This window comes from Sebastes fasciatus, chromosome 7, assembly GCF_043250625.1.
Source record: "Sebastes fasciatus isolate fSebFas1 chromosome 7, fSebFas1.pri, whole genome shotgun sequence".
Lineage (NCBI taxonomy): Eukaryota > Metazoa > Chordata > Actinopteri > Perciformes > Sebastidae > Sebastes > Sebastes fasciatus.
In genome coordinates, this window is record NC_133801.1 from 18707802 (window position 1) to 18735765 (window position 27964).

At 40.1% G+C, this 27964-nt stretch overlaps 2 protein-coding genes across 3 annotated transcripts; both read right to left on the minus strand.

Annotated features, from left to right (window-relative positions):
* Window positions 1–3223: 3223 nt before the first annotated feature.
* Window positions 3224–8853, minus strand: tlcd5a (TLC domain containing 5a). 2 transcript variants are annotated; one of them, XM_074642009.1, is made up of 3 exons: window positions 8462–8853; window positions 6176–6379; window positions 3224–5777 (listed from the first exon to the last, which is right to left on the minus strand). In XM_074642009.1, exons 2-3 carry the CDS (start codon window positions 6369–6371, stop codon window positions 5245–5247), a joined length of 729 nt encoding a protein of 242 aa, XP_074498110.1. In that variant the 5' UTR covers window positions 6372–6379; window positions 8462–8853; the 3' UTR covers window positions 3224–5244. The 2 variants fall into 2 exon arrangements, with proteins under 2 accessions (XP_074498110.1, XP_074498111.1); XM_074642010.1 differs by lacking the exon at window positions 8462–8853 and adding an exon at window positions 6528–8411.
* Window positions 8854–10652: 1799 nt separating this feature from the next.
* oafa (OAF homolog a (Drosophila)) lies at window positions 10653–27798 on the minus strand. Its single transcript, XM_074642008.1, has 4 exons — window positions 27143–27798; window positions 13613–13747; window positions 13301–13481; window positions 10653–12548 (listed from the first exon to the last, which is right to left on the minus strand). Exons 1-4 carry the CDS (start codon window positions 27383–27385, stop codon window positions 12274–12276), a joined length of 834 nt encoding a protein of 277 aa, XP_074498109.1. The 5' UTR covers window positions 27386–27798; the 3' UTR covers window positions 10653–12273.
* Window positions 27799–27964: the final 166 nt, after the last annotated feature.

The following is a 27964-nucleotide window of genomic DNA, read 5'->3' on the forward strand; positions in this document are numbered from 1 at the left end:
CTCACTCTGGGTCAGTGTAATGTTAAAACACACTGCTACTAAATAATAACAATAAAACTCACTCTGTTTCAGTGTAATGTTAAAACACACTGCTACTAAATAACATAATAATAACAATAAAACTCACTCTGGGTCAGTGTGATGTTAAAACACACTGCTACAAAATAACATAATAACAATAAAACTCACTCTGTTTCAGTGTAATGTTAAAGCACACTGCTACAAAATAACATAATAATAACAATAAAACTCATTCTGTTTCAGTGTAATGTTAAAACACACTGCTACTAAATAATAACAATTAAACTCATTCTGTTTCAGTGTAATGTTAGAGCACACTGCTACAAAATAACATAATAACAATAAAACTCACTCTGTTTCAGTATAATGTTAGGTAGGAAACAGTGCTACTAAATAACATATAACAATAAAACTCACTCTGTTTTAGTTTAATATTAGGTAGGAAACACTGCTACTAAATAATAACAATTAAACTCATTCTGTTTCAGTGTAATGTTAGAGCACACTGCTACAAAATAATAATAACAACAATAAAACTCATTCTGTTTCAGTATAATGTTAAAGCACACTGCTACAAAATAACATAATAACAATAAAACTCATTCTGTTTCAGTATAATGTTAGGTAGGGCACACTGCTAGAAAATAATAATAACAATAAATATGATACCACCACTTTTATTATTACTACTAGTAATAATAGTAGAGTATTCATTATATATTATTTAACTTATTTTGTTTCAGTATAATGTTAGGTAGGGCATACTGCTACAAAATATGATAATAACAACAATAAAACTCATTCTGTTTCAGTATAATGTTAAAGCACACTGCTACAAAATAACATAATAACAATAAAACTCACTCTGTTTCAGTGTAATGTTAGGTAGGAAACAATGCTACAAAATAATAACAACAACAATAAAACTCACTCTGTTTCAGTGTAATGTTAGGTAGGACACACTGCTACTAAATAATAACAATAAAACTCATTCTGTTTCAGTATAATGTTAGGTAGAAAATAATAACAACAATAAAACTCATTCTGTTTCAGTATAATGTTAGTTAGGACACACTGCTACTAAATAACAACAATAAAACTCATTCTTTTTCAATATAATGTTAGTAGGTAGGGCACACTGCTAGAAAATAATAACAACAACAATAAAACTCATTCTGTTTCAGTAAAATGTTAGGTAGGGCACACTGCTAGAAAATAATAACAACAATAAAACTCACTCTGTTTCAGTATAATGTTGGGTAGGGCACACTGCTACAAAATAACCCAATAACAACAATAACACTCATTCTGTTTCAGTATAATGTTAGGTAGGACACACTGCTACTAAATAACAACAATAGAACTCACTCTGTTTCAGTATAATGTTAGGTAGAACACACTGCTACTAAATAACTACAATAAAACTCATTCTGTTTCAGTATAATGTTAGGTAGGACACACTGCTACTAAATAACTACAATAAAACTCATTCTGTTTCAGTATAATGTTAGGTAGGACACACTGCTACTAAATAACTACAATAAAACTCACTCTGTTTCAGTATAATGTTAGGTAGGACACACTGCTACAAAATAACATAATAACAATACAACTCATTCTGTTTCAGTATAATGTTAGGTAGAGCACACTGCTAGAAATATAATAATAACAATAAAACTCACTCTGTTTCCGTATAATGTTAGGTAGGGCACACTGCTACAAAATAACATAATAACAACAAAACAACTCACTCTGTTTCAGTATAATGTTCAATACATCCATGATAATGTTAGGGGCACACTGCTAGAAAATAATAACAACAATAAAATATGATACCACCACTTTTATTACTAGTAGTAATAGTAGTATAGTATTCATTATATAGTAGGTTATGAATAAAATTAAATGTTATATATTTGACCTGCACAGATTAGTCGATTAATCACTCAATCAACTGACAAAAAAATAATCGGCAACAATTTTGATAATCAAAAAATGAATAAATAAATATATATATGTATATATACAGCATATACAGTATATATATATATATATATATATATATATATATATACATACACAGTATGTATAGATATAGATATATACATATATATGCAAACTACTGCAGACAGTGTAGACAAGATGTCAATTAAATAAATACATACATATATACACATGCGTATACAAATACATACAATATACATACATATATATATATATACAGTATATATATATACACACACACACACACACACACACATATATATATATATATATATATATGTAAACTACTGCAGAATCAGTGTAGACAAGATGTCAAGACCCAACATCCATACTTAATGCAATCAATATACACTGATTCCATTAACAGCCCATTGAATATATGTTTTATAATTACTGCACATGTGCGTTTATTGTAATTTTACCAAACTGAGAAAAGAAAATGCACTTCCGATCACAACAACATCGATGATATAATGTAGGATATGGTTTGTGGTGGGTGTTCAAAAGGCCATATTTTGCACTAATACAATAAATCTGCCTGTATCCTGTTTACCTTTAAATAGCCAGTGCTTGTGTACATGAGTGAAATATGTGCATGTTATTATTCTCTACCTTCTCTCACTCTATTTTGTTTGTTTGTTGGTTTGGATCCGGTCACTAATTTAGCATACTAAATGTATTAAGTAGTACACTGTATATAATTATCTTCACTGTGTTGTGCATTGCAGTCCTATTTCATTATTTATGTTTCTGGCACCTGACACTCTACAATATATGCAATACACTGTTTATTACATACAGTATCATACACAATGTTAAACTTTGTGTGCTCCAACGCTTATTTAATATACACATATTTAAAACTGTTGAATGAATGCTGAAAAGGACAATAAAAAGTAAAACTGGCTAATGTTGAAATAAAGGTAGAATGTGACACTATTTTCAGTTGTTGTAAACGTGTTTTTTCCCCTTTTAATGTCTTTATTTTAACATTGTCAAATGACTGTCTTCATGTTTCCTCACTGATCATTCATATATAATTGATATGACACCATCATGTGGACAGTTTAGGTAACTTCAGTCTCAGTCCAATAATACGTCTGAGTATCTGTGGTATTTACTGTAATGATGCAAAATGCAGCTGATCCTTTAGTTTTAGTTCACATTTAGTTTTTTAAAATTGATTTGAAAGCATACAAACAATCTATCACACCTTTATTTGACTTCACGCAGGGATTACAAAGGCAAATCATGAAACCCCAATCTGAAAATGGTTCTTCGTTATTCCTATCCTTATGTTGGAGGTTTTACAGTACAGCACAAGACAAAAAAAACAATTCAACAAATTAGGAAAGTACATTCAGATAACTAAGGCACACACCAGTTAGATTTTGACTTTCTTAGATGTAATGGTGATGCTCACATGATTCTTAACAGTGACGGCCAGGTAAACAGACCTTGTATGAGTGCAACAAATCAAATCTCAATCAAATATAAATAGGAAAACAAAGGGATGGCAAGTGTTTTAGCACATTACTGCAGATATCCATGTGCACTAAAATAACAAACAAGATATGGTCATAATAATAACAACAACACCGGTATAAAGTCTGAGCACAAAGATGAAACCTGTTAACTTTCTTGGCATGGAACAAATCCAGTCATGGAGCGGGCTAAATCATAATGTTCTCTACACATAACAACCCACCTGCCTTCATCCCATAATGCACTTGTGTGTCTGTCTGGACAATATGGTTCAAATCAATGTCACAATATTGAGATGAATATTTTTCCGATAGTTAATATCACATTATGGCAATAAATGTAGGCAAAAATCACACATTAAAGACTAAAACTCAGACAAACTCTTCACACATGTAAATCCAAAAATTAAATAACTAGTATGTATGTATGTAGTATTTTGTAAAATAATAACTCAATATGATTATATAATCGTGATATGATTTTACTGACAGTAGATAAATGCTAACTATTGCCCAGTGTGTGTGTCACTGCCTTGTGTTAAGACTAAATGTGAAAATCTTACATTTTAGGGGCTAGAAACAAAAGATGCATGTATGATTGCACAGGTTTTCATCCTATCCCAAGTCAGGGGCAACCTGACATTAGTTTGTCTCAAAGATTAAGACAAACAGAGTATAGAACATGTACATCTCAAAAACATTTAAAGGTGCTGGATAAAAAAAATGTAACTGAAGAAGAAGCCAGATAAAAGACCAGCACGCTGCACAGATACCTCACAATAAATTGTATTGCCTGACAAGATCTCTGTGAGACTGAAACATGACTATTAAATTAAATTAACTGGGAGCTATCGGTACAGAGTGCAGATCTTTTGAAATCATACACCTCAAATAACTTAATATACTACATAAAGTACAAATTCTAACACCATTTCACCAAACATTTCAAGATATTTATATCCAAATGGACTGCAAAATAAGAGCATTACCAGTGTAGAACTATATAATTGAAAGGTTCCTCTCTATGTATCACTTTACACGAGCAAAGTAAAATAAATATTTTTTTGGGCAGGCTCTGGAATAGGATTTCAGACAGTAGGCAAAATGTTATAGGGATTGCTATAAACTAAATTAAACAAAGTAACATCACACACATTTCTCTGGAGTCCATCCCAACTTTCTGGTATGACTTCATGTCCCTGAGTAGTACACCTTTCACATCTGCTCAAAGTTTCCCAAGCACCAAAAAAACACAGAATTACAAGAAAATCAATCCTAACTTTTTTGAAATGGCTAAAAATGTTTCACAATAAGGACGGGCATTACATGTAAGCTGTCTCTTTCATAACATGGAGCTTTCATTTGGAGCAACAGCACCACCACCACCACATATGACTAGGCCACAGTTGACTGCACTGAAAGCAACATCTGTTCATGTGTTGATAGAAAGTGCTTTGGTTTTCAGTGACATAAACTACATCTGTGTTGTTTGTTAACTGCACATTTTACACAACAATCAAACATGTGATCAGCTGCAATGGCTGCATAAAAATACGAGTTTAAAAATGTGCAGGTGTTAGACCTTACAGACAGATGTCACAGGATATTGCTTGACATAGAAAACCATGACTTTGAAATATCCCAGTTTAACATACAAAAAGTTGATTTTCTTTGCACTTTCCCTTGCGCTTCCAAAGTGAAAAACACCGACACAGATTTCCTTTAGAGAAGCCGATCAGTCCTTCTTCACTTCATGACCATTAGCTGCCACCATCTCTTGTTGCTCTCGCTTCTGTTTTTGCCAGCTCTTGCGCTTCCGAATGGCAAATCGAACAATGTCCACCATGAACACCCAGGATAGAGCGTACATAGCCACTCCCCCGCACTTGATAAAGAATCTGGGTCTCGGGGAGATCAGCTCACAGTACAGCATTGTGCCTCCCACAAAGACTCGCATCAACACAAACAGCGACACGAACAGGACGTCCACAACGTCCCCCAGCCGCGTCCCGTAACGTCCTGTCTGTTTGAGGAACCAGCGTGTCTGCAGGAGGGGGTTGGTGATTTCGCTGCCAAAGAGTACCGCGCACGACTCGATGCCAGACTCCCCCAACCACAGGGTCAACAGGATTCCCAGGATGCTCATGGTGTGGTGGGCCAGCATAACGGGTCCCTCTGTGCGGAAGTACACGCACCAGGCCATATCAAAAATAAAGTAAGTCAGGCTCACCACCATGGCACTTATCTGCAGAGGAGTGTTCTTAGTACCTGGCATCAGAAACAGACAGTTCTTAGTTAGCATATCTTTTAAATACAATACAACAAACATGTAATCACAGAGATAAAATTAGTTATTACTGTGACAGGAGCACATTATTATTAATATCAACGTGTAGAAACAAACTTCTGATTAAGAACTTTGTGCAAAAGACAAGAAAGGTCAAATTATTTGGTCACTGCTGAAAGATTTATTCATACTATTCAGTTGTTCCAATTGGTAGTTTGAATCAAACTTTGCACACTAATAGCTGTTTCAAGTAACACACAGTTTCAACAACATGCTAAATGCAGAGACAAAAAAATCACCTGCAACTATGTTAATAATCAATTTCACATTTAAGTTATTTTTCAAGCAGAAACATTGATAATTTGAAGCTGCGTCCTACCTGGATAAGTGAAAGGCCAGGGTCCATCCACGTAGCCTATGTACCCTGTGATGCAGACTGCCAGGATGCCGTGTACCAGAGTGACGAGGCGACAGTTCCACTCACAGCTCCTGGACCCGTTAACATTACACAAGATAAAGTAGAGAGAGATCCAACAAGACAGGCACAGGAGAGCACCAACCACGACCAGTGCCATCTTCTCTTCTACAAACAAAGACAAACAAGTAAACAACTAAACCAACTTACAGTTTCCTCTCCAAAACTTGTCTGTCAGCAGTCATCAAGCCGACTTCCCGTTACATTGAAAGAGAAAAACGCAAAGAGGCACATCTTGCACTGTAATATCGCTTACAGTAGAAAAAGACAGCATTACCGCCCAGAGACTTGGACTGTGCAATCCTTTGTAAGTGACTAACAATTAGCCTTTGCTTGAACTATAATAGCACTATAGTTGGCCGGCCGAGGTTCTGGTGGGGTGAGGGGGACGTCTCTTCTTCTGCTGTGACGTTTGTACTAGGAGGAGGTGAGACCATGCAGATGGTCAGGCCCACCCTAACTGAACCGGGACAAGACGTACATTTGAGTCTGAAAGACTTCAAGCAAGTTTCAAAACTAGATGAGAGGTTACTGGGTGTTGGGTCTCAGACAGTTCACATGGGGTTCTTTCAGCTGTTATTAAATGGTATGTGTAATAATAATAAAATGTTTTTTTTGCTTGTATGGATACATTATGTCAGGATAGCACGGGAGGTGAAGCTGTAATATTATATGTAGTGGGACAACTGTATAGTTCAGGTGTAACTATTTTAAAAATGTTAGATAATAATGAAAAATGCCCATTATAACCCAATGTGATGTATTCAAATTGATTGTTTTGACCAACCGACAGTCCAAAACCCAAAGATAGTCAGTTTATTTAATATATTAATTAAGAAAGCATGAAATCCTCACATTGGATAGGCAGGAAACTGTGAATGTTTATTTGTTTGCTTGAAAAATTACTGAAATTATTAATACATTTTCCACTTATCGTTTTATCATTTTCACCTGTGATGTTAAACAGCTGCAATAGGTAGGTGAGATAAGATAAGATAAGATAAGATAAGATATTCCTTTATTAGTCCTGTAGTGGGGAAATTTGCAGTGTACAGCAGCAAAGGGGATAGTGCAAAAAACAAGATGCATCAGCTAACAGTAAAAAAGAGCTAAACATAGTGTAACAAAATATGAAGCATTTAAATAGAAGGAAGTATAAAAATAGGAACCGTATATACAGTATTGACAATACACAGACTATTAACAAAATTGCATAGGTGGAAAATGATATTGCACAGTGAGAATTAAATGAAATTCCACCTGAAAATATCAGGTTATTATCAGTTTTTGGTGTGTAAGTGTAAGATACTAGGACTGTCTGATGCTTTATGAAAGAGACAATACATGGAAGACAGCTTAAGTTTGGTTTGGTGACGTTATTCTGTCATAAACAATCTACAGGTAACACTAAACACAATTAAAAAAAGAAGAAACCCAAAATGTAAGACACAGATCCCCAGATCCATCGTTGACAAGCAAAGACAACAAAGCAAACAAAAACAAAAACAGGATGGACAACTCATTATCTCACATTTTCCAAAACGGTTTTCCTTAAGCACATAGTTTTAGGCAAAATAGTTGATACAAAAGAGTCAACAAAGACTGTAGATCTTGTGTAATTCATTATAAAGCTGGCTTATATTGTAAACCTCTGTGTTTCTAGTTATATCTCCTGTTAAAGATCAGCTTTCCTGCTTAAATAAAGTTGTATATATATATATAACCTCTGTGTTTCTAGTTATATCTTGGTCAAGACACTCCTGTTAGTTAAAGATCAGCTTTCCTGCTTAAATAAAGTTATATATATACATGCTTTTGTGTATGAGACAGGCCTAAGCAGAAGTAGTTCTTATGTTGTTAAGATGCTCAGTAACATTTTAATTACGTTCCCATGGAAACCTGTAAGAGGAAGTTGGCAACTAGCTAGCCCAATTGGCTTTATTAATGTTATGTGTATTCCCTTCGCTAAATTAAGACAGCTCCTATAGCTAGGTGTTTACACCGAGGGCAAGCTGATGTTGCTGAACTGAAAGGACAAGAGGAGCAGATTAAGAGGATGCTCTCCTCTCACACCGGCTAACTACCACAGTTAGCTAGCTGGATCCGTGATGCTAGCAGAGCAAGCTAACGGTAGGATGAGGCTAACAAAGCGTTCTCCTGTGTAATGGGACTGTAGTCAAATAGCATTACCTTGATGGTGCACATGTAGCTGTCTCTCCGTTTACATCCAGCGTGTCCCGTGAAGACGTGTCTCTGAGGTGAGACAGTCACAGGTTGGTTACCGTGTTGTCTTGTACGTGAGCTAACTAACGTTACTAACGCCGGTGGCGACAACCTCCTCCTCCTCCTCCTCCATCATCCCTTCATTCAACCTTTCACCTTATTATTACATCGCTCTACATGCAACTAGTAGCAACTAGTAGTATTAACAAAAACTCGTGCCCCTGGTTGTATTATCACATACTATACCGTAGTGTAGAGATTATGACATGTTTATTTAGTATTTAACAGAATAGCATGTTTCCATCCTTCTTGATATCTTCCCAAAGCCAATGGGGAAGTGGCTGGCTTCCTCTTTTTCTGAACAATGGTGAAACCTTGTGGTCAATAGCAGAAATTGCACACACCCCAGCAAGGGGAACAAAATGGAAGAACTACTTTATGTATTCATTATTAATATTACTAATATTCCTACATGTGTAATGCCCAGCCAACATGGTTATGTGGGCCCCACATGGGTTATGCTGGGGGTACTTGGGTACCAAGTGGGTATGGGCATCTTATCTGGGGTCCACTTGGGTCAACTAAGGTGGGTTCTAGGTGGGTCACTAATGGGAAATTAGCGTTTGGGCTCAGAATGGGCAACACAAATGTGGCCCAGTTGAGTCAACTAAATAGGTCCCACATGGGTTCCCCCAAGTTGGCTACTCAAGTGGGTCCCCGGTTGGTCACTAATTGGAAATTCGAGCTGGGTTTTGGTTTATGTTGCCCAGATTGGGCCCATATAACACCCAGTGTACTCCTGCATGAAACCCACAAGGGTAACTGCTGTAGGGCCAACATGTAAACCGTGGACAAACCCACTTACAACCCATATTTCAGCCCATGTAGTCCCCATGTAGTACCCACATAAAACTTAAAGCTGGGACTAAGATGGGTCTTGGGTATGTTGGCCAGTTGGGGCCCACATAACACCAATTGTAATCCTGCATGGAATCCATGTGGGCAATTGACATTGGACCATTATGGAACCCGTGGACAATCCCATATAGGGCCCATTTTTCAGCCCATTTACTACCCACATGGGCCCCACATACAAATGTTTGCTGGGTGGGGGCTGCATAGTGGTTTTGTGGTTGCAGGTAACATCTTATCTGCATGATCTGGGTTGAAACCCTGGGGGTAAGTGTCAACAAGCAATGGAGTCCCCACCCCTTGCTGCAGGTGTATACCTGTGTTTGACCTCCTGGAAGAGGGTCAGTAAACAAATGTGTTCCACATGAACACCATGAATGAATTATGAAATTATCATTAGAATTGAATATTAGGGGGCATCCTGGCGGCCATGGGGTTTAAGATGCCGATTATGTAGTCACAATATTCCCAGTCAGAGTCCAAGACCTTTGTTGATGATGCCTTTTCCTTTCAAACAAAATGTTGTCGTTTTTCTTTTTTGGGGGGTTTTAAAATAAGCACTTCACCGAATAATAAAACTGTGTTGGTTTGAAAATAAAGACCAGAGTTCATTCCTATTAGCATTTTGTCCCCAATATTATCAACGTAGGACGCTCTGTATACTTTCTGGTGTTACTTTTTGTGAAACACAGTGCTCCTGGGATATTTAGTATTTGTTTTCTGATGGCACTCAGAAGGCAGCCAGCCTTCACTTATTTCCTGCCATGTCTCTACTGTATACTGTCTAATAAAGACTAGGGATGCACCGATACCGGATCGGATATTGGGCCGATACTGACTCAAATAGCTGGATCGGATATCGGTGACAATGTGGCCGATCTATTAAATTAAATTTTATGTTTATATACTATATACATTATAGACTGGAATTTTAATTCCTGTTTAAGTTTTGACCAATTTTGTTGCTGCATTAAAAATGTTTACATTTGATTGTAATTCCTGTTAATTTTGAAGATTCAAGCCTGATGTTGCCTCACACATAAAATAATAATCCCAGTCACTTCCACACAGTGAGGCTTACAGCCATCTGATTAATTAAACACTGGTATTGGATCAGTACTTGGTGTCGGCTGATACCCAAGCCCAGGTATCAATATCGGGACTGAAAAAGTCGGATCGATGCATCCCTAATAAAGACATAAAATGTCCCCAAAATGCTCAAAAAATAAGTACTTACAATTGTATATGCAGTGCAAAGAAAGACTTTATTGAAACAATTCATGTAAAACTCAACTTTTAAAATGGTACATTACCTAACTGCTTAATTTTCTCCTTATGGCAACTTTTTACAACATATTCAAAACTCTTTCATAGAAAAAATATGTTTACAAACTTAATCTACAATTACATAGCAAAGGTATCAGTGGAAATGTTAAGGCACTTGATCACCAGTAAAGGTCACAAATAGAAATGTTTCACTCATTTGGTTCTTTAGTTAGCAGGAGGACAAACCAACACACAAAACACAAAATTATCTTTTGATATGGCAGCGAAGACTGAAATGAAGATGGAGGTAAGACAAACCAAAATTATACTTTAACCTATTACTCTAAAGGACTGACAGACAAAATTAAATTTGGTCCCACAAGTTCAAGAAATGAATTACGCAAGAAACATTATCAGGGATTTGAGTTGCATAAATTATAGATATTTAACTGTTGACATGAACAGACAAACCAAAAACCAGAGTTTTGGCATTGGGATCCAACAAAAAACACAAGAAACAGAAACACTGTTTGACCAGAAGATGGCAGTATAGGTTATTAAAAAGGCCATAATGCAGTTTTAGTGAATCCTAACATGGAAAAAAACCACAGTGAAGAGTCTGTCTCTAGAAACTGAAACATTACACCTTTCTTTTGAAAGTATTTCCTTGGACTTTGGTTTATTTTACACTTTAAACAGACTGAGAATGTGAGTGGTGGGCATGAGGTGTCCCCCGTGGGTATTGATGGGGCAAAGCAGAGCTACAACTGTCCTATTAAAGAAGATAATAAACCTGTTTATCCATTCACAAACATGAAGACTTGGCCACAAAAAAGCATGACATATGGATGAGTATAGAAACAACATCCAAACTCCAAGAGGTTAAAATGATCTGAAATGTGTTTATTGTTACTGAGGACCTGTGGTTTAGACTTTAAGAGCTTCTTTAATGCAAAAAAGACAAAAAAAAAATAGTCCTCAATAATTTCACTTTGCAACCAAAATAAATAAAGCCAGCATTGAATAGGCGTTTCCTTTGTCAGCCAGCTTACATTGCTATAAACAGGCGTTTTGCTGTCTGTTTTTCACAGAGCTTTATAAGAATCCACCATCCATATTTTCCTTCACCAGGATGGTTTGTCCAGTAGGACTCTTGTGATCAGAGTGGGACTCTGTTGTTCCTTTGCTGGTGTTTAATTGACCGGAAATGCACTTTCCAGCTTCGTGCATACCGTAGTTTGTTTGGGAGGGTTATTGTTGTTGGCATCTGCTCCAATAACTTCTCCATAAAAAGGCACAAAAGTGACAGCTTCTTGGCAACGAAGCTGACAACGATATGTCGATATTTCCCAGAAAAGGCTTAAGGGTCCTCTCCGAAAGACGTGCTGCATCTCTCCTTCCTCAAAAGGTTTTGGTCTCATTTGGAACCTGAATTCATGTCTGTTTCAGCTTGGACATCTGGATCTCACTGCTCCCCCCACCTGAGACAGCTTCACTGAGCATCAAATAAACCGAGGTCCAGTGTTACTGTGTTTACTTTGAATAGCATGACTGGGGGATAAAAATGTGTTTCTCTTTTCTTAACCATCCAGAACAAAATGCTAGGTCTCCTCGTCCCATAGGCATAGCTGTTTTTGGGGAACATAGTAAGTGAAATGGAAGCCCTTGCTGCAGCTCTTTATGCCACACTTGTAGGTCGAGCCTTTGCCCACGGTGTCCCGGCTGCGGCAGTACTTGAGCAGACACGGATACCACTCCAGACGCAGGCTGTATGTGCAGAGACATGGCTGCCACAAGTCTTTAGTAGAGTGACAGGCCTGGAAGCTGGGCGCCTCCGTTGTTTGGGGCAGGACCTCGAATATGGAGCCATCCACTCCTGTAACACAGACAGGAGAGAGCTTGTTGTATCAAAAACAAAAGCAAGCTATCACAGAGTTATGTGAATCTGATTTCACTCAATTAAGGACTGAATTGGCTAAAAAGAAGGGAGGTTGTGCAGTAAAAGAGGAGCTTTGTCATGCAAAAGAGATGCTACTGTGATTCCCTCCGCTGATAATGGTGCGGAGTGCTTGGTGAACCATGACCATCAACATTGTTTCCTCTGTAACAGTACTGTCAGTGGACAATAGTGCTGTCATATGGATTCTCCTCAGCTTGAACAATTTGGACTTCATTGCTATTAAGATACTGGATCCCACTGTAAAAAAAGGCCTTTAAAAACAAATACTTAATGTTCTCAAACTAGGTTAAGTGATTGTACAATAATGTCGCACGTTATTTCTTGGACAGTTGTTTTTAAAGAAGATAAAAGTGGAAGATTTATCAGGAATGTAAAGAGACAAGGGGGAAGGTAAACAGAGATAGCATGAACAGTAATAGAGCCTTATCAACAAAAAGCCAGAGATAATGCTGGGGGTAATATCACTAAAATTAAGTGGAAAGAGGTGTTTGGGTGATAGAAACAGGAAAGATAGAGAGTGTCTGGGGAGATAAAGAGTGTCAGTGCAGAGATAGAGTGGATAGAGACAATCTGGGGGGTCAGGAGAGACAGGAAAGAGATAGGAGAGCAGACAGACATTTCGCCGCCACAGAACTTCTGCCAAAAACAAACATAAGATGACTACTGACCTTTGTCCAGCCAGTGTTCGACGTCGGACTCCCTGGTGTAGATGGCCTCCCGGGCCTCGCTACACATGTTGTGGATGTGGGAGCTGAGCTGAGAGGCCTGACTGAGATTGACCGCCGCGCTCATCATCAGCTGCTCCAGTCCTCTCCGCTCCTCCGCCAAGCGAATGGCGTGAGGATTTTTCTGTGCAGACACAAACACAAATGATCAGCGTTCACACCCTCAGATGCTCTGAATATATACTGCAAACATTTAACTTTTCAAGAGCTGAAAATGTTGATAATGTAACACATTAATCCTGCTTGACGTCATACCTGTCTGAGACGCGCCATGGACTCGCTCGGGATGATCTCATTGCGGCTGAGGCGAGAGATGAAGCACAGCGCCTGGTACTGGTTCTGCCCTCTTTCCAGCTCGCCCAGGATAAGCGCACGGAATATCTTCACATCCTGCGAGAAGACACAAAGGATGAGAGATGACTGGCTGAACGGATAAACAGACGATTCCCAGAAGACACTGAAGCGAAGAATAATAACTCACAGTTTATATGTGCAGGCTCATACAGATTACAACAAATATTCTTTCCATTCCGGTACTTAGTGCGGCACTTTTTCCAGACACTCAAAGTAATTCAATATGTGGAGTTCAAAGATGTTCAAACAACGGTCTGTTGAAAGCAAAGAGGGGTTTATGTTCACGACGCTCATAGAGCCTCATCTGACAGTCTGTTGATACTTTTTATTGTCTGTAGGCCTGTGCGACGTTGCTCGAGTCGTGCTCTGGTTATTTGTACTGTCAAATTAAGGCTTGGGGCCTGTTTCTCTACAAACTTATCAGACTTTCCTCACATGCCGTAAAAAAGTCAGAAACATTTTACCACACTGTTTTATGTGGAACCGTAGAAGTAGGAAAATAGTGATAGTGGAGAATTCACCAAAAAAAAACTTGTTGCTGTTGGCAAGTGTGTGAGAGATCTGGCGCCAGACCCAAGGCCATAAAGAGTTCTGTGAGAGGGCATGCAAAGCATGATGGGAAGCTCCAACAGTGGGGAGAGCAGAGCAGCAGACCTGTCTTCCTATTCATCAGACACCCCCCCCTCTTTGCTGGCTTCAGCTTCAAGACACACATAGTCCCAAACACCCCTCCTCCGCTTTTCACACACCCGTCTGAAGCAAACAGGCTGCAGAGGAGTAGCATTTTGAAGGCTTTCGATCCCGGAGCAGGAGGGACTCTGGGATAGATAAACAGCCCCGAGATAACCCCATTGAGTTCTCCTTAAGCTCTTCTGTCCCACTTCCTGTATGCTGAAGTGTACACACTGGCAAGAAAGCAATACAACCTGACTTAGAAGAGTGTTTACGCTCTGTAGTTCTTTATAGACTACTTAGCATGATCACTGGTTCCTCATTCTAACAGACACCTTTGTCCTTGAAAGGAGTTTCTGGCAGGCGTACAATACAAACATGGGCATTACACAAGACAATCATTTGATACTATTTGACCTTTGGAATGCAAATTACTAAGCAAATATTGATTCACAGCCTTCATGTGATATTAAACTCTAGTGAGCTGATCAATGTATTAAAACATGGCATCGAAGGACTGTAGAAACACAGAGTATAGATGTTGCCATACTATGACCCTGTGGTTTTTTACAAAAAGAACAAAGTCTGAATGATCAGAGAGAATGTCAAAGCTTTAGGAGGCATGAATACATCACAGCGAAGAGAGTGAGATGTAAGGAAAGAGGGAGCACAATGCCGACAGAGAGGACGGCCATGAGTGCCATTTCCCCTCAAGTGTAGGGAGACGCGGAGGCCACGACTTCAAGACCTCCCATATTGCAGACACATGGCGCTACGCTGGGACACAGTGTGTGTACGTAGGCAGAGAGCGAGGGAAAGACGAGGGGAAGGCATTTGTGTCAGCCACATAGATTTGCCCCAGGGCTCTCTGGGTAATTACAGAGAAGCAGGGCAGCTCCACAAACTCTGCTTCTTTGGAACTTACTCAATGGCGTAGCGGTGTAGACGCTGAGATCTCCTCCTCCTCTGGTGTCATTATGTGTCCAGATTAATGATTGTCTACTTCTGCTGCCCTGCATTTGGGTTTAGTTCGAAAAGGGCGAGGGGAGAGCATTTCACTTATTCTGATGTAACTTTGTGTCAAGTTGAATCATCTGCACACAATAGAAAATCTTGAAAATAAGGTTTGAAATTTTGGGAAATGCACTTATTTTGCTTTCTTGCGGAAAGTGTTGGATGAGAAAAATGATACCACTCTCATGCCTGTATGATAAATATGAAGCTACAGCCTGCAGTCGATTAGCTTAGCTTAGCATTAATATTGGAAACAGAGGGAACCAGCTGGCCCGGCTCCAATCTCGGAGCCCATCGGCTATAGGTCTGATGGCGGATAAACCTCTGGGGGCAAGGGGCTGTATTTCTCGGGTTCTGGTATAGCCAGCGGATATCCGGGCCCAAAACGTCCTTTTCCGTGCTGCTCCTTGTTTACAGTCCGATTAGCAACTTGAGATGCTAATCGGAAGATTGAGACTGGAGTTGGAGTTGAGAGACGATGGGTACGATCAGATGGTTTCACAAGTAGCCAGTTAACAAGATAATATTAAATCAATAAAAAGCTAAATCATCGTCAGGCGTTAGCCGGTGGATTCCCAGATTGCATTTTGGGTCGATGCGTTTCAACTCTTTTGCTCTCCACACGGACTATACAGTAGCTACCTGGGTTGTGTAACTCACAATTTGGGAAACTCTCACGAGATGGTTAAGGTTAGGATAGGTCATCGGGCACCGAGTCTCACGAGAGTATTTGCAATTTTTTTGCACATTTTTGCAATTTTTTGCAATTTGCTGGTTACCTTCTAGACACGACAGTTTGCCTGCATTCAACCAAAACCTGCTTGAATGTGATTGGTCAATGCTACTGACTACAAATGGAAACGCTTCCAATACCAAAAATCGTTCCCATTGCCTACAGATTCTACATGTGAATGCAGAATCTGTTTATAGAGATTAGCCTGGCTGTGTCCGAAGGTAACAAAATCCGCCTAACAGCATCTCTAAAGTTTACCAATTGAGACATTATATGTGGTTTGTTTAATCTTAAAAAAATTTAATTGTAAATAGGACAATTTGTGGTTTCGATCTTCCCATCTACCTCTCTCATCTAGCCCTCCAACTATTCATTTAATCATACAGGTAGCACTGAATAAAAGACACAGTAAAATATTTCCGTCTACAGCCAACTGTTAAGGGAAATTAAATGTAATCGTAGCCTTTAAATGGCAATAACAAACCAGTGTTGATATCTTAGTGGTTTATGTGCCGCTGAGATAATAATCAGCGTGGCTTCTGAAAGCAAAAAGAGTAATAACAATGACATCATCTCGCCACATCTCCATCCAGACAGAAGCTGCTGGATTCAACCGTTTGTTTGGACAAGACGAGCCTCACTTGTGCCTGCCTGAAACCGGCGCTGGCACATGCATACACTGACTCGTTTGTGCAGACACACACTCAAAAAAGTGTGATGAAAGAAAATGCAGCAAAATAGTGAAATGTGTGATTAAAGGAGGTTTTACACCTGTTGTTGTGATGACAGGAGAGAGAGAACTGACTGATCAAACAATAGCTACCTCTTTTAAAATTTGCAAAGTGGGCTGATGGAGTGCAGGGAATTATGCAAACTGCTGATGGGGGAAGATACTGGTACTGTATGACTTTGACAGGATATCAGACAAATATGATAGAGGCAGGTGTCAAGCTCCTGTGGGATATCAGGGGGTAACAAACGGCTTCCTGTTGTGGCAGAACCTGCTTCATTTGTGCTATGGGAGGAGATAAAGTTTCAGCATTCAAAAATCCCAGATTACGAAACAGTAGACAAAGTTAAAGCAGGTTATGACACATTTGAGTAGGCACACTTTGGACATCATAGTCAAGTGGGCCTGCTGGAGCTTGAAAATGAGCAAGTCCACTTGAATTCACAAGAACTCCTTAAAGTAGTGAAGCCTATACCAGGAAAATGAGTCACCCCCTAAAAGTGGATGTCCACAGAGCTATGTAAAATGAAAGGTCTGCAGACCAACATTTAGAGAAAATCACCAGGTGCGGACATTAAGAATTAAAAGAGTGACATTTGGCCCTCTTGAAAAAGGCGGGTAATACCATAATCAAAGGACAGCGAAGCCTTGAGTTTTTCCCCGACCAGAGAGCAGTGTAAATGTCAGCACGGCTATAAATAATCCACACAAGTACAGATTCCAGAGCATTGCTCCTTGACACCCGGGACTTAGTCCGTTTGCAGACAAACTACCACTGGCCAGCAGCCAAACACAAGTCTGTATTCATGCAACTCGACTAGTGGGTCATACTAAGACCTGTTAAACAGGAGAGAGGTGGGGGGCTGTTTCACTGGTGGTTACCTTTGGTGGGCCAGGTTATTTAAGAGGTGCACAAAAGCCTATTCAGACACTCAAAGGGTGCCATTTACAGTGAACATTCTCCATCACTGTAGTTGTAACCCAGCTAGCCAAAATGTGCCCTCTTCACAGAGGACATACCTGGTTTACTGGCTGTGAAAACGAGAGCTTTGAGAGCAGTTTAAATGTACTACTGCATGTACGTCTCACTTTGGGAGCAATACTAACGGTACCAACTCACACTTGCACGAGCGGATGGACTTTGAAACACACACACAAACGCATAGACGCACGGACACACAAACACAAACAGTGTGCCAGTAGCTATCCCCTGTGCAGGAGGTCCTTCCTGTTTTCCAATCCCCCCTAAGACCCTGTCTGTTGATAAGGCCGATGGCTGGCCACGCTCTGATGAGTCATTGGGGATCACTGTGGGTCCGCCTGGGTATTTGAGTTGGTATTTTTTTTTTCAAACAAGCTGTTAGAGCTGGAGCCAAAATTTCTGACATATTAAAAACAACAACTAGATTTTAACACTACAACAGCTAATGAACACAAATCTATGACGCTAAAATAAAAGCTCTGTTTCAGCATCAATCCGGCTCCCAGTTTATCCTTTTGGCCTATATTTGCAGAGACATAAGTGATGAAATGTTGTGTTTACTTTTAGGGACCCCTAACCTGCCCAAATGGCTCGGCCTCCCCCTTTAAAAACAACATACGGATTTAACATGTTTGGTGATGGGGAGGATATTTGCCTTGGTGCATGAGGGGAGCCCAGGTGTGGGCAGGGATTAAAGATCATGTTGGGAGGCAGAGGGGGAGAGAGAGGCGTGAGACAGACTCACACAGACAAAAGCAGCGGGAGAAAAGCCGCTGCGCTAAGAAATGCTTGAGTTGAAGCTAATTACATCGGCTCCAAAGGCAGGAATGTGGAGTCACATTTGGGGCTTGGTCACACCTGGCTGTCCAAAGAGCGAACCAATTAGTAAACAGTGGCAGTGAATGGACAATACAAACACTGGAGGCCGCGGAAAGAAAGGTGTTGCCCTTCTCCTGACAGCAGTGGAAGGTAACTTAGAAATACAGCCACAGAAACTCAGATTTAAACTTTAAAAGTCTTTAAACCTGTGCAAAGTATGTGCAGGCCACAACCAGGGAACTACTCATTCACACAGAATCTGGATACAATTATCCAGACACCAAAACTGTTTATGGAGACTTTGCATTCAGGAAATGAGAGGGACACAAACACTGGGTGCTAACAGTGAAGGAAATGAGGCAGATAGATAAGGCGTAAACAATAGAGAGGGCTACAGCCCCCATTCAGCCTCTAATAGTTGTCCCACAGCTCTCATATCCTGTTGCAGGGGACACACAAACAGCTATTTAATGAGAAAGCATTTAGAAACAATGGTATCCTATCAACTATATCTCATTAGTAATATCTTTATGGCGGATATTTGAATAATTCTGTCTATTTCAAAGCCTTATATGCAACTATACTTAAACGACCAACACAAAAATTAAATTCTTACATTTAAAATGTCATTAAAAAAGTTAAAATGTAATCCGTGTTTGTGTGAACTGTCATCTGAGTAAAAGAAAAAACAGGAGAGGTCAGTTTTATGAATCTATTTGGAAAATGCGACTTGCAAAAGTCTCCTTTAAACAGGAAAACCAAGCAGTATTCTTTAAAATATTTTCATCCCTTTCTTTTCTAGACTTTCCTTGCTTTTTTCAGACAATACAAGCAGTGTTTTATGGCTGGAAAAGTAACACGAAAGCAGTTTATTTGACAAGAAGAAGGATGATGTAATACCCTCCCAGGTGTAGACCCCTATAACTTTAGCACCGGAACTGACTGAGCTGTCACAGGGGTGAAGCCAAACACAATAAATTAGTTTGAAACTGACCAGGCTGAGCCAGCCAAAAGGACACAGCCATGAATTTGACAAAAGGACACCTCAGGACACTGTGTTGAAAACAGAACAGGAGCTTTGGCCGAGTAAACCCTTTGTTTGGCTTTTTTGTTGCCAACTGCAATCTTAAAACCTCTGAGGTAGTTTGAAATGATTACAACTATGCACAATGCAAGCCACAACTACCGTCTTCTTGTGCTTCAAAGACCACAGCATCCTGCATTAAACCGTCCCTGATCGTTGGAAACAATTTAAAAAAAGGTGTCTCTCTCCGCTGTGTCCTCTCTCCCTGCATGACTGTGGGAACGGGAAGTATTTCTTTATCCGCAGCATTACAGACGAACATCTGGCCAGCTGGCGGGAGGAAGATAAAGGATAAAGACATCAACAGGGGCTGAGGGGCCACGAGAGGCCAAAGGGGGCCAATGCGGGGCCTTGAAGGGCCACAACAAGGCCACAGAAGAAGCCATTTTGCTGGGATTCAGAGTCAGCAGGGAACAAAGGGTGGCGAGGATAAAGATTAAGTGTGGGTTCATCTGTGAAAGGGTCTGCTGCCTGCACACATTGTAATGAAAGAAACAGAAACAGCGTAAAAAACAACCCACATCTGAAATAATTTCAGGTAAAATGTGTAATCTGTGTATTTGAGTAACCTCACAGGACCTTAATGTACTCAAATTCCAAGTAACACGTCAGAGACAGAGATCACTTTCTACCTCTGAATCACGCATCTTGTTTTAGTGCGCAGTAACTTATCTGTGCAGTTTCTCTCTCCCACACTGAAAGGAGCCATAGCATGAAAAGGAAAACTGAGTAGGAGGAGAGGTTTTCTAAGGTAATGCGCAAAGTAAACAAAGGCTCAAATATCTGGGTTAAGGAGAAGAAACAGACTCACTCAAATAGATGATATCACTGAGCGTTGGTGACTCGCAGATGACTCACTGTGACCTTTCACGTCAGTGGAGAGGAAAGCTCATGTGCCCCTAAACTGTGTCTGAAACAACAACAACATTTCCCAGAACAGGTGACACTTACCTGTGAAAAAGACTTTACAAGTTTGTGCAAGTGACACAGTGGGATGGTGTGTCAGGATTGAGTGGGAGGCAAGGTGTGGCAGTCAAAAAGAAAAAAAAAACAAGTCATGAAATGTGGTGACTGCACTGCACCGACTTGCAACTGATGTACAGTACTTGCCATCAGGGAAAAACAACCAGCAGTTGCTTCATTTGGCAAACAACGGCATTTCCCACAAATAAAAATGGGATTGTCAGCGAGCCTCCCACACAGGAGAGTCTGACTAATTGTTAATAAAGGCCACAGCCAAAAACCATTTGTACAATTTTGACATCATGTGATACAGTATGTGAAGGCTGATACTGTGCTGTATATCCCAAAGGGAGGGGACAAAGAAAGGCCGACCAACCTGCCTCCCCACCCCCAACTCTCCTCTTGTGTTTGACATAGCACATGAGGGTGTGTGAAGAATCTCCAATCCATTCTCACAGCGAGCTTACTGTTGGGCGTATCCATAAAGCCTCTGTGCTTTGAAGACAATCAGAATATACACTAGAGTGAACTGACCTGAGCAGACCTGCTCCGGGCAGAAACACAATCCTATTTATAAGGCCGAAATGAAATGAGAATCAATAAAAACAGCAAGAGAGCTCATTCTCACCAGGGCGCCATTGTTGACAAAATCCAGACCCATTTATCATGATAGTGTGAGATAGTGAGTGTCAAGTGAGCTCCAACATCTGTTGCTTCCGTGACCCATCAGCAGAGCGAGGGGTCACTCTCATGCCACGTCTACACTGATGATGTGGATGCATTTTAAACTGTCCAGCGCAGAAAAACACTTTGGAAATAGTTTGATGTTGTATTATGGATAGCAATAATGAAGCTTTTTGAAAGCTACTGGCTTAAGTGGCTTATGCATCCCCAAAAGACAATGTTTAAAGGGGACATATCATGCTCATTTCCAGGTTCATACATGCATTTTGGATTTCTACTGGAGCATGTTTACAAGCTTTAATGTTCAAAAAACACATTATTTTTCTCATATTGTCTGTCTGAATATACCTGTATTCACTGAAACGCTCCATTTTAGCACCTGTCTCTTTAAGCCCACTTCCCGAAAAAGCACAGGTTGCGTCCAAATTTCCATACTAACTTGCTTTAGTACGCTAAAACAGTATGTGAGATTTTTTTGTATGTCCTAAACCTTAGTATGAAAGTAATAGTACGCGAATTGCATACTATTTCCGGTGAAATATTACAGTATGCAAACACTGGACACAACGGTGGCATAAATATCCCACAATGCAATGCGGTAGTGATGACGTCGTTCATAACGGACGTCAATAACACTTCAATCTAATCTGGTATAAGATTTCACTTTACTAGGTGCAATATTTGTTTTAATTAGTTCAGACTTTGTGATTCTCACAAATCATCATTTTGGTCACATGAGGTTGGCACGGGCTATAAATTACATAAATTACTGCTCATTGTGTCCGAAAAGATACATACTACTGTTTATTCACACAAAAGTATGTTGAATTATAGTACACATATTGGGTATGTAATGTAAACATTTTCATGTCGGACGCAGCTCCAGTCTGCTCCGGTTGGCTAGCGAGAAAAATATGGTGCATCTTTGCAAAGGTAGTTCTCAAGCCGTGTGTAGAAATACTCAGATGGGGGTGATATATTCTAATGAGCATGCCTGTGACATAGGAAGGGGAGCCAAATCTGAATGGCTTGTTGAATCACATGTTTTCTGATCTTGGCAGCCCACAAAAAACTGACTGGGTTGTCTAATTTCACAGTTTGTGGGTTGGTAGGCACAAGCACTAGAAAAGTATGTTTTTCATGATATGTCCCCTTTAAGCACTTTTCAACTATTTCGGCATTTCTGTGAGGACAGCAGATTGTTAGAACATGATCTGTGTGGGTGGAAAGCTTTCCAAATTTAAAACAGCCTTTTCAAATTATTCTGCATTTCTCGAGGCCAAATATTTCTTCAATCTTTAAATAAATCAAAACAGAATAAAACTATGTTAAAACTGTCATCACAGATGTTTTATCATAGAGCCAAGGTGCATGTAACCATAGATGCACAAAGATGTGCACTGTTGCATCCCAGAAATTAAACCTCCTTCAAGTGTTAACTCAGCCGAGAGGCCTGTGAAGTCACTCACATTCCTGCATTGATCAAACCCACTGGTTACACATGAGACACACAGAGTACAGACTGATTAGCTCCTCTGACAAAGTTTCTACATCTGGAACGACCCAAAACAGCCTCTCAAATATGAGAGACATTTCCTTTGGATTAAACTCCAAGACATGGTTTATGTTCAGCTCAAGGTCTTAGACTGTGTTAGACCATAAATTGTCGCAGTGGTTGCTGAAGGGAAAAATCTGCACTGAATCGGCGAACAACTTAGGAGGAATTGTCTGTTTTAGGCTACAACAGCACCGACACTGAGCATGTCATCAGGATGTTACTGAAATGCAAACAGATTGCAGATGCAATTTTACATTATTTAGAATGGATTTGGCCATAAATACTTCACCGTGATGCCATAGGAATGGAATAGTGAGATTACTAACAAGTCCCTGAAGATTTGAGCAAGTTAAGCAACCTATACATGCAATTATAGAATACACAGTGGATGATCAACTCCCTCCCATGATGCATCTATTTCACAACAATGATTCTTCAGTGGTTTGAGTTTAACAGGCGATAATATCTACGTGAAGAGATTTACTCAACATGACGCAGAGGTATCCTGAGCAAGCTAAACCACATCATCCTTTCCATATGTCCACATGCCTCCGGAGCAAACGTAACCATCCTGAAATCACAGCCCGGCTGATTCTCACACTGATTCATTGCTTGGATAAGGTTGACTAAACTTCCTGCAGCCGACCACTCCACCAGTGTCTAATGACTATAGCATTTACCGTCACATCTTTGCCACGTAGTCACAAAGCAGAAAAGAGCAAGACGGCTGCTGTCTGATGATTATTTACGGTAATGATCCGAGTGATGGCAAAGAAGAAGGGAAATGCTCGCTTACTTAATGAGTAACTGGAATAATACTTTAACCTGTAGGGTACCTATCTATCCACCTCTATAGATCATTATAAACCTCCAGTGTTCAACATCTCTGTTAAAACAATCTTCTTCCCACATGCGTTCATCTGGACTGTATATTCATGGCAGCTGGAAGTGACAGCTCTTCCAACTTTCCATAAATCTTGGAGATACTGCACAAGAGCTGAATGAAAACCACATGCAGGAGAAACTGAGGAGGAAGAAGTGAGCAAGAGACAGAGAGAGGGGGACAGGGGGAGGAAGAGACACAGAAAGGAAGAAAGAAAGAAAGAAAGAAAGAGGGGGGCAGCGGAAAAGTAAAGTGATCTGAGAGGTTCTGTTGGCTTTATTCAAATAAACAAAACCATATGTGCATATGTATGTGTGCATGCGTGAAGGGACGCAGCAACAAGCTCCCTGCTCACAGATCAGTGTACGTCTCTTCATATCGGTGTGTGACCAATGATTGGGGGGCGACGGACTCGTCTCTTTCAACTCTAAATTAGCTGTTTTGGTTAGTGAACCAGACGTGCAGATCAAAAAGGTCAGACATGCCCACTTAATCCGGGTAAATCTCCCCCTTCACATCTCGCCAGCCTGTCAGCTTCTGTGTGACAGCAACCATCACAGACACATGCCTTTGCTCCGTGCGCCTCTGTGAGTCCACCCTCCCTTTACTCACTGCAGTTGTAGTTTTCCTTCCAGGATTGATATTTATGTGTCCCTGAGTAGTCATTGTCATAAGTGAAACCGTGTCATCTTTAAAAAAATTAAAAAAAATCACAAATGTAGTAGTGGTCAGGGAGGGACACTTGATCTGCTGGTCTACTTTTAGAAGAATGCTAAATATGGCCGCTGATGATCAGCTCTGGGCGGAGGGGCTTTAGGGCCACTGGGGTGTCTGTGGACATCCACATCTAAGGAGCAGCAGCTGGCTTGACCTCTGTGGAACTCAAGCTGGGATGGAGAAAGATGAATGAAACTACTACTAAGTTCTACTTTCGGGATGATTCCCTTTAAGCTTCAGATAGATTTTTGACCCTGCATCAGAGGCAGCTTGACCACCATTGTGGTTACCTGATTTCAGCCTTGATAAGAGTATGGATTTGGGGCTGATCTCATGATAAAAGGCATCTAGGAAAAAGGTAATTTCCTCCTACTTATCACACTTTGGTTTTGGGCTATAGACCAGTGGTTCCTAAAAGGACCCTTAAAATGACTCAAATAAGACCACGGACCCCCATTTGATAAGGTGTTGTCTCAGCTGTCCCTCCGCAACTAATAGGATTTTTTCTTTTAGATGTTTTATTACATACAGTGTATGAAACCAATTACCAAAATAGTCATAAATTCTGTTATTGTGTTACTTATAGTGAAAATAAATGATTCCCCTTTTTGCCGGGGACCCCCTGGAACCCCTAGGGGTCCCACTGAAAACCACTGCTATAGACCCCATCACTATAGGGACATGACTTTTTAGATTTGTTAGGGCAGAGCTTTCTGGTCATGTGAGACAGACACACACCCTTTGTATTTTGAAGCTTCAATTAGGTGGAATGGTTATATGATTTAAATTAAATCAGTGGTTCCTATAAAGTGAAGGCTGGGGGTCCACTAACAGGACTCAGGAGGTCCCACATAGTCCCCAAAACAAGGAACATCTTTGATTTTGCCTAATTTTAAGCACGAAAAAGAGTGGCTTTTAAACATTAAATGATCTGACTGCATTACTATTAAATTATTTAAAGGGGAAATATTATAAAAAAGGGTGATTTTCATGTTTTTTTTATTATGAAGCAGGCTTAAGTCCTAAATAAATACTGTGAAAGTATCGAAACACTCAATCCACAGCGAAATACACACAGCCCGTATTCAGAAACTCTACATTTGAAACAATCTGTCAGGATTTCTGTCCATTCGCGATGTTACAAATATACAATATTTAGACCCTTTACGCAGTTTTAAACGTAAACATTCTAAATGTGTCCCAGTTTATTCCTGGTTGCAGTGTATGTGAATGTCATCAACTGACAAGAAGTACACATGGACCCAAGCTGATGCCTAGCAACGCAATTCTATTGCAATTCCGTCAAAATGCGCTAAAACGGAGCGTTTAAGACAGAGGGTAAATACAGGTATATTCAGGCTGACAGTATGAGGAAAATAAAGTTTTTTTTGAACATTACAGCATGTAAACATGTTCTAGTAGAAACACAAAATACAAGTATGAACCTGAAAATGAGCATGATATGGGACCTTTAATACATTATTTGACAACCACTAGTGAAGACCTCTCAAGAAGCCCTGATGCACCCCAGACAACCTTTGTGGGAACCAAGAACTGGGCTCAATAACAAGTTTTTTACAGTTATAAAGTAGTTTGAGACTTTCTAACATCATCTTCCACTTCTCATCTATCCCCAGAGTGTCAGTATAACGTCCCCCCTGAAGGTTACAACAAGGTTTTAGTTGGGTTAGTAAACAGGACCACCTCTCTCTCACCTGCTTGAAGTCCGCCACAAAAGATATATAATATATAAAACAAAAAATCCAGCCAATGAAAAAAAACAAACAAGAAATGTGTCAGGAGAGGTCAGGAAGCCACAGGCTTATATACAAAGGACCTCCATCCCAACCCCAGGAGAAAAAAATATATAACAAAAAAGGAAGAAAGATCTAAACTAACATAATTTTAAAAATACAACAAAAGTTAAACAACAACAAGTTAACAAAATGTGAAGAAAAACATCATCCTCCACATCTCATATATATCACCAGAGTGTCAGTATAACGTCCCTAACAGGACTCAGGAGGTCCCAAAGTCCCCAAAACAAGGAATAGGGTCATCTCTGATTTGGCCTAATTCTAAGCACGACCAAGAGTGGCTTTTAAACATTAAATGAACTGACTGCATTACTATTAAATTGTTGAATACATTACTTGACAACCACTAGTGAAGACCTCTCAAGGAGCAAAACCAAGGGAACCAACCAGGGAATCAAGAACCAAGAACTGGGCTCAGTTGTAAACGTTTTTGTTTTTGTTTTTACAGTTATACAGTAATTTGAGACTTTCTAACTCTCATATATCAATGTTCTAGTAGAAACACAAAATACAAGTATGAACCTGCAAATGAGCATGATATGGGACCTTTAATACATTATTTGACACCCACTAGTGAAGACCTCTCAAGAAGCCCTGATGCACCCAAGACAACCTTTGTGGGAACCAAGAACTTGGCTCAATAACAAGTTTTTTACAGTTATAAAGTAGTTTGATACTTCCTAACATCATATATATCACCAGAGTGGCAGTATAACATCCCCGTAAAGGGTACAACACGGTTTTAGTAGGTTTAGTAAACAACACCACCTCTCACCTGCTTGAAATCCGCCAGAAAAGTGACGAGCGTCCCGTCTCCCTGCTTGAACTCGAGCGATATGGAGTCCCTCTCACTGTCCGCTTCCAGGACCTCCTCGGTCACCAGTCCGTCAGCGAGCCGGACCCGGACCCGCAGCTCCGAACCGAGTCCCACAGCGACCACCAGCACCAGCAGCAGGGCGCAGAAGAGACGGCTCAGTATCCGAACCGGAGCCGCAGCAGACGCGCAACTCGCAAACATCCCCAAAAAACAGACGCAAAAACAACTGAACTATTTTATCTTGTCTTATTTCCCTTCATATTCATATAAAGTGTGGTTTTATAGGTCGCGCTTCCATATGGTCCCAGCACTTCATGGAAATCAGACGACAACCTCCTTTATAGGCTGCTATAATCTCTGCTTTTCACTTCCATTGGAAGTCTCTCAGTCCGGCGTGGAGAAGATCATGCGCATTTCACCTCCTCCCACAGTCCTATGATCGCACGTTGCTCCTCATTCTGCTTTGTGTTGATATTCCTCTTTTTTTCTTTCTCCTCCTTTTGCAATTCATGCAGTCCCGTCACTTCCTATCCGTCGGTATCCCACACTGCTCTGCTGGCCTCCAAACTTTCTGTTGTGTGAGTGAGTGAGTGAGTGAGTGCATTGCAGTGAGTGAGTATAGTACCACCCTCTCCTCTGGAAACTCTGCCCATCCCCCTTAAGGCCTCATGTGATCCTCCTGCTCTCCAGCAAAGCAAAGGCTCAACTAATAATAATAACACCCACCCAACAATTATAACAAAAGGTGTTGTTGGGATTAGTTAAATCATATAGCTTTGT

What these genes read in the sequence shown, in the direction of transcription:
- tlcd5a (XM_074642009.1), bottom strand. Translation starts at nt 6,371, where the DNA reads ATGGCACTGGTCGTGGTTGGTGCTCTCCTGTGCCTGTCTTGTTGGATC. An exon ending in CTGGCCTTTCACTTATCCAG is followed by an intron (nt 5,778 to 6,175) that starts GTAGGACGCAGC and finishes TTCTGATGCCAG; the next exon opens with GTACTAAGAACACTCCTCTG.
- oafa (XM_074642008.1), bottom strand. Translation starts at nt 27,385, where the DNA reads ATGTTTGCGAGTTGCGCGTCTGCTGCGGCTCCGGTTCGGATACTGAGC. An exon ending in CCATGGCGCGTCTCAGACAG is followed by an intron (nt 13,482 to 13,612) that starts GTATGACGTCAA and finishes GTGTCTGCACAG; the next exon opens with AAAAATCCTCACGCCATTCG. An exon ending in CGAACACTGGCTGGACAAAG is followed by an intron (nt 12,549 to 13,300) that starts GTCAGTAGTCAT and finishes TCTGTGTTACAG; the next exon opens with GAGTGGATGGCTCCATATTC.